The 11128-nt window shown below is 70.0% G+C and overlaps 1 protein-coding gene across 1 annotated transcript in view; it reads left to right on the plus strand.

Annotated features, from left to right (window-relative positions):
- The window catches only part of PALM (paralemmin), a 12876-nt gene extending 6773 nt beyond the window's left edge, over positions 1–6103 (plus strand). Inside the window, exons 3-8 of the mRNA XM_050910769.1 lie at positions 11–141; positions 1791–1914; positions 2374–2395; positions 2666–2728; positions 3792–3923; positions 5506–6103. Of these exons, the coding sequence (XP_050766726.1) occupies positions 11–141; positions 1791–1914; positions 2374–2395; positions 2666–2728; positions 3792–3923; positions 5506–6098 (1065 nt within the window). The 3' untranslated portion in view covers positions 6099–6103. The remainder of the gene's footprint in view (positions 1–10; positions 142–1790; positions 1915–2373; positions 2396–2665; positions 2729–3791; positions 3924–5505) is intronic.
- The last annotated feature ends 5025 nt before the right edge of the window (positions 6104–11128 follow it).

An 11128-nucleotide genomic window follows, 5' to 3' on the forward strand; every position in this document is an offset into this window, starting at 1 on the left:
TGCTCCCCAGTCCAAGGCTCTGCGGGAGAGATGGCTGCTGGAGGGGGCCCCGGCCTCAGCCTCCGAGGAGGACGAGGCCATGAAGAAGCAGATGCAGGAGGATGAGGTGAAGACCAAGGAGCTGGAGGAAACCATCCAGAGGTAACAGGGATGGCGTGGGGCTGGGGTGTCGGGTGTGCTCAGAGGGTGCCCGAGCCTTTCCAGAGACCCCCCGAGCAGACGAGAGGCTGAGATGCAGCTCGGTCCACGTGCTGGGCATGAGGCACGCGGCACGAGGCACACCACCGTGCTGCCACGCTTGCGCCGGTTCAGCTGCAGCCCCGCTCGGAGGAGAGCATCTGCTCTGGAGCTCGGAGCTGCCGGGAGCGGAGGTGCCTTCGTGGCACTGCCAGGGCTTAGCCGCTCTTGCCGTGAACCCTCCGGCTGGGTCCTTGCCAGCATTTGTCCGGGGGCTGCAGCCAGTCCTGGCGCCCATCCAGCCCCGTGGTCCCTCTGAGCACGGACACCCCCAGCCGTGCTCCTGCCCGGGGCTGCCCCCGTGCCTGCCTCCATGGCTGGAGCTGCGTAGGGCGTCAGTGGGAGCTGTGGGGCTGGGGGCCAGGGCTGGCCTGGGGACTGGGCCCCCCGGGGGGCTGCTCAGTGCCCAGCACCCGTGGTCACAGGGGCAGAGAAACGGGGGCTGGTTCCCCATGGATGTCCGTCCCCATTACGGTGGCTCAGCCCCTGGGAAGGGGCAGGGTGGGAGGCTGAGGGGGAGAAGCCTCAGCCCCTGCCCAGCCCCCTTGTGCCTGGGCTGCCGAAGGCGGAGGGGGCCGGGAGCCCCGGCACGGAGGTGTCCCGGCAGCCCGGCTGGCCTGCAAGAATGCAATCAGTCACGGCTGTGCCGTTAATTACCGAGCATCGGTGCAGAGAGGGGTCAGGCACGAAGGGGCCTTTGTGTCCGTCTAATGGGGCGGTGCATTCCTCCGCCGGCGCCTCGCAGGGAGACGGGAGTTAAGGGGGGGTTCTGCCGGGGGGTGCTGCCACTGCGCCGACAGAGGGGCCCTGATTTACACGGACATGAATGTGTGGGGACTCCCCAGACCTCCACCGCGTCCCGGCAGGGCCCTGCTGCTGGCACAGCTCTTGGCCAGGCTTGGTGGCTGGGAACGGGCGGTCATCCTCGTGGCAAGCTCAAACAGGCTTCGGGCAGCACATGTGGGAGCAGAACGGTGATGGAGCAGCGTTGTTCCGTGCCACCAAGTGAGGGCACTGGCAAGTGCGTGGCAGGCTCGGTTGTCACTGCATGGGGACAGTGAAAGCCAAGCGGTCTCCCTGTGGGGTCGGTCCTGCTGCCCACTGACCGCGGGGGTGTTCCTTCCATCCACTTGGGCCGAGCCCATCGGCTGAGTGGCCGCCCCAGTTGCTCAGCGTCCGTGGAGCCGCAACCATCATCCTGAGCATCACTCGCCCTGCGGAGATGGGCGGTGGTGCGCAGCCGACGGGCACCCGGGTTAAGGGCGAGGGCAGCACCCGCCGGGTGAAGCCCCTGGGTTTGTTCCAGCAAACACACGCTTTTCCCCTGCAAAGAGATGGTGACGGCTGTGCCGGAGGTCGGTCTGTCTGTCCCTGTGCCTCGCGAGCCCAGGGGCTGATTTGTGCCTCCCCTCTCCCCTGTGCCATGTCACTGGCCCGCATTCGCAGGTCTGCCGTGGCTGCCTGTGCCATGGCTGCCTGCACCGTGGCTGCCTGCGCCGCGGCTGCCTGCGCCGCGGCTCCCCATGGCCCCTCAGCCCCGACTCTTTCCACAGGCTGGAGAAGGAGCTGGAGACGCTGGAGAACGGCAGCTCGGCGGCTTCCACCAAGGAGAACCTGGCGGAGGTGGCAGCACCGGCCAAGGAGGAGAAGGCAGAGGCCATCCCCAACACACAGAAGGTGGGCACGGCTGCTTTCTGCAGGCAGGGCTGCCTGCTGCGGGAGGGGTGAAGGGGGAGAGGGGGTGCCTGAGGGGTCAGCACTTGCTCAGCCCATTCCAGACCGGAGCTGGTTCCTGCTGCCAGTGCAGAGCAGGGAGCTGCCGGGGTGACGGTGTGGCAGCCAGCAGGTTGCACTGGTGGAGGGGCTGAGCGCGGGGAGCCGCTGCCGACCGGCTGCAGGGTTGCACTGGGGTGCTGGCACGGCTGCGGTGGGCCCCGGTCCCAGCCGAGCTGGGCGGATTGGCCACCCCATGTGTCCCTGTCACCCTCGGAGCCCCTGCCCTGCCAATCCTGTGCCAGTGGGGCCAGGCTGGGGGTCCCTTGCCCTGGTGGGGATGGGTGAGTGGGTGGTGGGTGTGCGGGCAGCGGGTGCGCGGCGTCTCCTGGCAGCTCCTAACCTCTCCCTTCTGTTTTGCAGAGTCCCCTGGGCACAGTCAAGGGTAGGTGATCCCCGCCTCGGCCGCGGTTCCTGCTCTCGGGAGGCAGTGCCCGCCGCCCCCTCGTGCTGCCCTGGCGCTGGGGCCGGATCGGTGGGGGGAGCCAGGGCAGCCCCGTCACCACGTCCCCCATCCCTGTCCCCTCCCGGGCAGCCCGTCCCAGGCACCAGCCGCGGGGGGACACACCGCCCTCCCCGGGGCCCGTTGCGCGGGTGCAGGGACGATCAGGCGATCATTTTGGCTCAGGCGGTCGCCTCTCCTCTCCATCCCCAGCCGAGAAGAAGGTCTCCAGCAGCCCCATGAAGGCGGTGGAAGGCACTGACATGATGAAGGCAGGTAGGTGCCCGCTTCCCCGGGAGGAGCGCTCCTTCCCGGTCGCTTCCCCCCTCCCCTCCCACGCCGCCCCTCGGCTCGCTGCCCGCCCCGCAGCCCTGCCACCGCCGCTCCCCACCGCTCAATGGCTTTCCAAGCCCAAGGCAGAGAACATCAGTTATTTGCAATCGGGGGGTTTGTTTTTGCTTCCACTCCGCAGCTGGTTCGTGGTTCAGGGCCCCCCCTCACCCGCCCGTTCCATGTCTCTGCTGCAGTTTCATCCTTCGCCTCCCGCTCTGTTTGCAGCTTCTCAGAGCGTGGGAGAGGGAGCGGAGCGTCGGCTGCCGGCATGGCTGACCCCACGCCAGCGCTCACAGCCCTGTGGCTGGCTGCCAGCGGGGAGCTTGCAGGGGCGCGCGGGGCCGAGCTGCCCATGCTGGGGGGGCTGCAGCCAGCTCCGCTGCTGGAGGGGTTTGCTCTGGTTTGGGGGGGATGGCTCAGACCAGGCTGCAGCACTGGCGCTGGGCATAGCCCATCTTGGAGTCCTCGGAGCAAAGCGCCACCGGGCCGAGGTGACCCCGGTGCCAGCAGGGACTGGCCCAGAGCGGAAGGAGAGATGCCGAGGATCACCCATCCCACGGGAGCGGAGGGGCTGCCCCAGCGCCAGCACCCTCAGCAGGGGATGCCGCCTCCCGCAAGCATGAGCCTGGCTCCCAGCTCAGGCCCCTGCGGCCAGCACTGCTCACCGGCCAGACAGACGGACACGGCACCACCTGCCGCAGTGCCTCCAGGGCCTGGCTGGGCCCCAGCCCAGGGGATGTGGAAATCGTGAAGGTAAGGTGATGCCGGCAGCGCCAGGATGGCGACGGCCCCGCGGGTCCTGGTAGGAGGGCTGTGCCCGGGATGTCGCACCCGCCTCTGCCGTTCACTCCTCCTCGCTGCCGCCTGCTGCCTTGCTAACGCCGCTGAGCACCGCACCGCACCGCACCACACCGCTGCCGCCACATGCTGCCCGCTGCTGGCCGCTGAGCAGGGGCTAGGGAGGGCCGGGGCCGCCGTAACATGCGCTGTCCTCTTTGTGTCCCAGCCATGTACTCGGTGGAGATCACGGTGGAGAAGGACAGAGTGACTGGGGAGACCAAGGTCCTGTCCAGCACCACCCTGCTCCCCCAGAACCACTGTCTGCAGGGGGTCAAAGTGTACGAGGATGAGCTGAAAGGTACGGCCCGTCCCGCCCCGCTCGGAGGCGTCAGGAGCAAAGGGCAGGGGACGAGGGAGCGGCCGCCTGAGCATCCCAGCGGGCGCCGAGGCTAGGAAGGGCTGGGGCCGCTCCCGGCCGTCCTCGCCAGCTCTGTAGGGGAGACAGCTCAGGGCAACCCCTCGCCGGCCCCAGTCCTGTGCCCTGGCCATCCCGGCGTGGGATCCATCCCGGCGGCGTGGTGTAGACGGTCCCGACGGGCCAGTCCTGGTTTGCACATCGCGACCCTGCACCACTGGAGAGCGCAGAAGAGGATCTGCTGTGCCCAAGACTCAGGAGCCCATCCCGCAGGCGGGGAACGTGGCACCGGCACCGCATCGGGCAGATGTGCCCAGGCTGGCAGAGGGGAGCGTGGCCACCGGGCGCAGAGGAGGCGCAGCAATAGGGACCGGTCCCTACCAGCGGCCCCTGCTTTTGGGAAGCTCCGGGAACCTGCTTCAAAGGGCCTGGTGACACCCGAGGGATGGCTGTGTCAGTGGCAAGGACCAGCCACGGAGCTGGGGTGCATTACTGGGGACTGTGGTGGCCAAGTGGACCGACCGCCTTTCCAAGAAAACCGCGCTGCACCGGCAGCCGGTCCCATTCAACACCCTCCCTGTGGCCATGGCTGTGCTGGTCCACACTGGCCTTCGCCTCCACCAGCCGCCTGTCTCAGCCCCGCTCCTGCTCCAGGACCTCCAGCTCCAAGGATGGGCCGAGGAGCCGCCTCGGCAGCGATCAGCCCGGGGCAGCCGTGCGTTGGTCCTGGCCGAGCTGGCCCTGCCTGGGCTGGTTGTCATCCATCACTCCATCAACTGGCTGTTGTGGCTGTGGCACTGATCATCGCATGATGCCCCAGGTCAAGTGGAAAATGCGATGAGCCGGAGGCCGCTCTTGCCGTGATGCACGTCTGCTGCCTCCAGCGCTGCAAGCAGCCGTGCAAAGCACACCAGCGGCGGAAAAGCCCCGTCCCCTCCTGGGCACGGGGCCACCAGGTGCCACAGGCAGCGGGACACGGCGGGATGCGGCACGACATGGTGGGACGCAGTGGGGCAGCACGTGCTGAGCGCTCACTGGGGTCTTACAGGTGGCAGCGGCGATCTGCCACAGAGCATCGTGTCGGCCCCGGCAGAGCCGGGCGCCAGCCGGACGCCATCCCGCCGTGGTGAGCGTGGCCAGCTTGGCAGGCTGTCGGCGACCTGGCAGATGGCCACGGCTCCCACGGGGCTCGCCGGATCTGAGGCTTTGGAGGTGCCAAGGGCTGGGAACGGCTCCTCGTGTTGTGCTTTTGTTTCGGCCTCCCCGTCTGCTGTCGGGCAGGGGCCAGGCGATGCTGGGGGAGGCATCCAGCAGCAGCTCCGGCCGAGACAGGGGTCGGGGTGCTGCCGGGGGTCCCGGCCTCAGTGCCAGGGCCTTTGGGGAGGGGAAGGTGCCGCTCCATGGATGCACGGGAGCCGGGTCCGAGCGGGTCGCGCCAGCAGGAGCTTTTCCAGGTCAACTTGTGCCCCCAGCCCGAGCCCCCCAGCCCGAGCCCCCCTCACTCTCCCTCCTCTTGTCCCTGCAGTGGTGCATGCGGTGAGCGCCGAGGACGGGGTCCTGCAGAATGGGGCCCATCCCCTCAGCTCCTCCGAGGTCGACGAGCTCCTTCACAAGGCGGACGAGGCCACCCTGAGCGAAGCCACCGGGCGCGAGGCCCCGGCCAAGGTGGGCGAGGAGGCCGGCAGCGCCCCGGCCAGCCAGAAGCCAACGCCGCGGCGGGAGATCACGGGGCTGCAGGCCAAGCCACGGGAAAGCACCACAGTGCTGCCGCCGGGCGAGGGGATGGAGCCGAGCCGGGAGCAGCCCGTCACCATGATCTTCATGGGCTACCAGAATGTGGAGGACGAGGATGAGACCAAGAAGGTGCTGGGGCTGGAAGGCACCATCAAGGCTGAGCTGGTGGTGATCGAGGACGCCGAGAGCAAGCCGGAGCCGGCGCCGGCGCGCAAGGACCATGCGCCGCCCAACGGCACCGCGCTGGAGCCAGCGGCCGCCCAGCCGCCGGGGGAGGAGGGCCCGGGCGGGCAGAAGCCGGGCGCCAACGCCACAGACGCCAAGGAGGCCGAGCAGGAGACGGACGTGAAGAAGCAGCGCTGCAAGTGCTGCACGGTGATGTGAGCCCCGCCGGCCCCACGCTGCCGCCAGAGCAGGCTGCCCCCGCCGAGACCCCTCCGCCCCGGCCCCCGCTAGCCAGGCCTGCCACCCCGGCACGCCGGGCTCCCTCCCCCACCGGACATGGACCCTCTTTCTGCAGAACCGGGGAGATCCAACACGGCACCTGCGAAGCCGCAGCAGGCAGCAGCGAACCGCGGCTGCGGCACCGCTCGCCCCATCTGCCCGACGCCCGCCCCACGCCGCACCCCACCAGCGCTGCCTGTGATATTTATTAGAGACCCCCTCGCCCCACGGCACACCCACCCCCTCCCACGGCCCGGCCTCACCCCGCGCCGGAGCCCTCCTGCCGCCGACACCAGAGCCTTTCCCTCCTCTCACCGGCAACTTTCCACCCACCGTCGGAGGACGGAGCCGCCCGGGCTGGGGGATCGGAGGATGCCGCTGCGTCCGTAGATGACTCCCAGGGAGCTGGTGGCCAGCGGGACCTGCGCTTGGCCCAGCCTGCAGCGGGCACGGAGCCAGCCCCATGCCGGCCCCTCTCTCCGTGCCTCCATCATCTGCTTCTCCTGCGGGGAAAGGCCCTGGGCTGTCATCCCCCCCGGCTGCCCACGGACGTCCCCGCTCCATCCCGCCTCCTCGTCCCCGTGCTCCCCAAGCCGTGAGCCCCTCTGGGACAGAGCGTGTCCAGGTGAGGGAAGGGCATTGAGGGCGGCATCCCCTCCACGATGCTCGGCCATGGTTGGGAGCTCGCAGGGGGCCGTGGGTCACGCACGGCTCCCATGGCGTCGGCCCCAGCCTGTCCCCAGGGCTGTGGGCGGGAGACCCTGCTCTGCTCCCCTGGACTCGGCTCCCCATGCAGGAGCTCCTCGCCCTGGCGCTTGCGGTGATGGCTGCCACCGTCCAGGTACCGATGCCGCAGGCTGCCACAGGGATGGGGCGGGAGCTCCCGTGCCTCCTCGCAGGAGCGGGAGGGTGGCCCAGCACCGCGTCCCCCCTCCTGCTTCTGCTGCCCGGCAGCGGCAGCTTTGCAGAGCCGCTTTCTCGGGCCCCAGGCTGCAGCGTCAGGTCCCCCAGGCAAGTGGGGCAGCCCAGTTCACCCCAGGCACTGGGACTGGGAGCTGCCGGGGATCCAGTGTCCCACAGAGGGCATCCCTGGGACGCTGTGTCCATGCCGGGACCGTGAGCAGCCTTCCCCGCTCCCCCCACGCCGCGCCCCAGCCCTTCAGCGGGGATTTCACCACCAGCACCAGCGTTTCCTCCCCACTGAGACCCGCTGGGGCAGGCGGGGAGGGCGGGGGGGCCTCATGGCAGCACCCATGGGTGCTGAGCCCTGCCCAAACCCTGGGCGCTTCTGCCGCAGCAGCTGCCGCATCTCACGGGCGTTGGGCATGCGGCTCCTGCTGAGCCCACCTCGTGGGTCTGGCGGGCTGGAGGCACAGTCGTGCCCTGCCCCGGCACGGGGGCTGCCACCGGAGGGGTCCCATCTCCCGCCAGCCCTGTCCCAAACACGCTGGGGCTCGGAGCCCCGTGTGCCAGCCCTGGGCCGGGGTTGCTTTCAGCGCCCGGTGCCCCACGTCAGCTGCCCCTGAGCCGGCTGCAGCCGGGCTGGCAGTGCCCGGTCCCCACGCCCTGGGGGCACAGGAGCTTTGGGCAGGGCGCAGCTGGCCGGGAGCGCAGCCCGGCTGCCAGCCAGCCAGCACAGGGGTCCTTGTCCGAGTGCGAGCGGGTCCCTGCTGCCGAGGGCGGCCAGGCAAGTCCCCAGGGATCCCCCGAGCCCCCGGTGAAGTGCGAGCAGAGCAGCCCTGGTGCAGCCCAGCCCACCAGGACGCGGGTGGTAGAGCAGCCAGGGATGGGGCTTGGCCCCCCAAGGCCTTCCCTCCCCCCCACTCCCCTCGTGTGAGCAGTGACCCCCCCATGACATCCCAGTTGCCCCCCATTTACTACCCAGGCTGCAGTTTTCCCCCCAATGGAGTCACTGCAGGGACAGGGGAGGGGTCAGGTGCCGAGGCCGGGGGCTGCGGGGGGCTCGTGGTGCTGCCATGCCAGTCTGCCTGAGCCCTGGCCGGGCACCAAAAGCCTCTGGGAGAGGCAGAGCTGGGGAAGGGAGGGGAGGGGGTCGGGGCTGGCACCCCTGGGGGGGGAACGGGGAGCCTCTCCTGCAGATGGAGGAGCCCCATCGCTGTGGTGCCGCAGAGCGGGGGGCTGGATGCCGCAGGGCATCTGCCCCATCGATCCTGGGGGGCTGGGTTAGGGCTAGGTCCCCAGCGGGGATGCACGTCACCTCCCGCCACCCCCTCGCTGGGGGCCAGCACCACTCGCCCCATCCCGCCCCAGGTCCTGCAATCCCCCCCGACCCCCTCCCACCCTCGGCACCCCCTGCCCCTCCGTTGGCTTCGGACCCAGCGCTGGCCCCCGGCCCCATCCGGCCCCCGCGGCGGCAGGGAGCAGGATCGGGCCCCCGCGGGGCCGGGGCTGGCAGGGGCTGAGCAGCAGCAGGCGGAGGAGCCCGGCCGCGCACCCCAGCCCCATCCCGGCCAGCCCCCGCCGCCCCCCGCCTGGCTCCGCTGAAGTGCACTTCCCGCGCTCCCGTGCTTTTCACTTGTGCCGAAGCCGTTTGAAGTTTTCCCCCTCCCCGGCCCTCCCCGTTGTTTGTAAGACACCCGAACCGAGCAAATAAACTGTGTGAACAACCAGCCTGGAGCCTCCGCCCTCTGCATGGGGACTGGGGCCGGCACCCCAACGCCTGGCACCCACGCTTGGCACCCCGATGGGTGGGAAAGGGCCGGGATGGGGATCCTGGGGAAGGGGATGCTGGGGATGGGGATGATGGGGATGATGGGGATGCTGGGGATGCTGGGGATGGACCCTGCTGCCCCTTCACTGCCTGGGCTGTGGCTCCTCTCGTCCCTGCCCAGAGGCTTCCCACAGCCTCTCCCCTCCGGCTGTTTCACGGGTGCAAGAGCCACGTGTGGGGGCATTCGTGCTGTTGCTGGTGGTGACAGAGCCCTTCCTCTGCTCGGCAGCTTTCCTGTGCTGCCCTGGCTGCCCGGTGCTCCGACCTCGGCTCCATCACCCACCATCACCTGTGAGCCCTGGCAAAGCCGATGCCAGCCCAGCGGCACGGCAGGCAGCACACAGGGGATCCCCACTGCCTCCCTGTGCTGCCCACACTTGCCCGCTGCTGCCGGCACGGAGCGCCCTGTTCCCCCCTGGCAGCACTGGAGCCAGCCGGCATGGGACAGAGGCAGGAGCTGCCCGGCGGGCTGGGACCCGGCCTGGACAGTTCTCTCCCAGCAGAATAAATCCCCTCGGTTCCCCCCTCCTGCGGCTAGCGGGGCCTGGCCACGGTGACGGCCAGCCGGGCAGGGGCAGGGCCATGGTGCTTTCACAGCCCTGCGTGTCTCCAGCCCCGACGCTGCCCCAGAGGTGTCTGTCCCCAGACCAACGGTGACACCGGGCAAGGGAGATGTTGAGGTGCACCCCGCTGCGGCAGGTCCTCTGTGCCACTGTGGAGCCCAGGGCACAGGTAAGGGCAGCGCGGTCGGGATGCCATCCCGGCACCACTGCGTTGCCAGCCCTGGCGCTGGGGTGATGGACGCATGGCCACGCCAGAGGAGCAGAGAGGAAGAGGCAGGTGGGAACCGGGATGCTGGGAGGAAAGGGGTGCAGGCGTGATGCTGGCAGGCGTGCCCAGGTGAAGGGGACATGGCAGCCCGGTTTCCTGCTTGTCCCAAGGGGCAGTGCTGAGGTCAGGGCCCCCCAGGTCCCGTCACCACGTGGCTGTGGGTCTCTGCCCACCCCTGGGCTGGTGCAAGTCCTGCTTCTGCCCCGGGGCCGGGATGCCAGGGCTTGTGCCCGGTGCCAGCCCAGGGAGCTGAGCACACACCCTGCTGCGGGCGTGGTGCGCTGCTGGCTCCCCGGCCATCGCCTGTGGACTTTGTCTCAACCCCACGGTAAAACAGGCTCTGCTCTCCTGCCTGGAAACGCAGAACCGCCTGGCAGCCGCACCAAAGCCACTGTCCCCGGGCCAGCCAGTGCCGGAGCCGGCAGCCCAGAGAGCGGGGCCGGGGTCACCGAGGGGCCGGGCAGGGGGTAAGTGGGACCTCCTGGGCACCCCGCAGCCGGGGCGAGCCAGGGTCTGACACCATCGCCATGCTCGGGCCATCACAGGCAGCAGCGGGGCCGGGAGAGGCTTTCTGGCAGGAGTGGGCTCTGGTGGGATGCAGAGCTGTCGTGGCGGGGCAGGGAGGACGAGGACAGGGACCTCCCGCCCCAGACAGAGGCACAGCGAAGGGCTGAGCGTCCTGGCACTGCATCGCCCACTTGGCTGCGACGCCCTGTGCCAGGAGGGAGGGTGGCTCTGGGTGCGGGGTGCCGGCGATGCCACCTGCTCTGCCGGGGTCCAGCAGCCATGACCATGGGCACCGAGGACATCATGGCCACCATGCTGTGGTCCTGCCCTTGGCCTGGCAGGTACAAGGGTGCCCAAGGTTTCTAGACCAGGCGCAGGGGCTTGTCCCTGCTAGGAGGGGGCTGCTTTCGTCCCCAGGGAAGGAGGGAGCTGCCGTGCTGCGAGGGGCTGGCGAGGAGCGGGGGGCCGGGGAGGGCAGCACCGGGCGGGCGCCCACGGCCACCGAGGTGGTAGGGCTGGCAGAGCCAGGGCTGCCACAGCAGTGAGGGCACCCACCCCAGCCCTGCCTGCGCAAACATGGGGTTATCAGGCGGCCGGGCTGGGAGAGGCCCTGCAGTGTAAACAGGAGAGCGCAGGCTCCTGGCACGGCTGCTGCCGGCGCGGCTGCTGCCGCCGTGTTCACTCAGGCCCACGGGCTCCTCCGCGCGCTCCCCGGCAGGCCCCACCGCGTCCCCCGGGGCCGGGGGTCCTGCCCTGCCCTGGGCTGCCCGGTGTGGACTCGGGGGGCTGCAAGGATGCTGGTGGCAGACTGGCTGTGCACCCCTGGGCTGCCTCCCTGCCCCGGTGCTGCCTGTCCCTGCGGAGCAGCTCAGGCTCTTCGCAGGGACAGCCGAGCCCACGT

The sequence above is a fragment of the Gymnogyps californianus genome, chromosome 24 (assembly GCF_018139145.2).
Source record: "Gymnogyps californianus isolate 813 chromosome 24, ASM1813914v2, whole genome shotgun sequence".
Taxonomy (NCBI): Eukaryota; Metazoa; Chordata; class Aves; order Accipitriformes; family Cathartidae; genus Gymnogyps; species Gymnogyps californianus.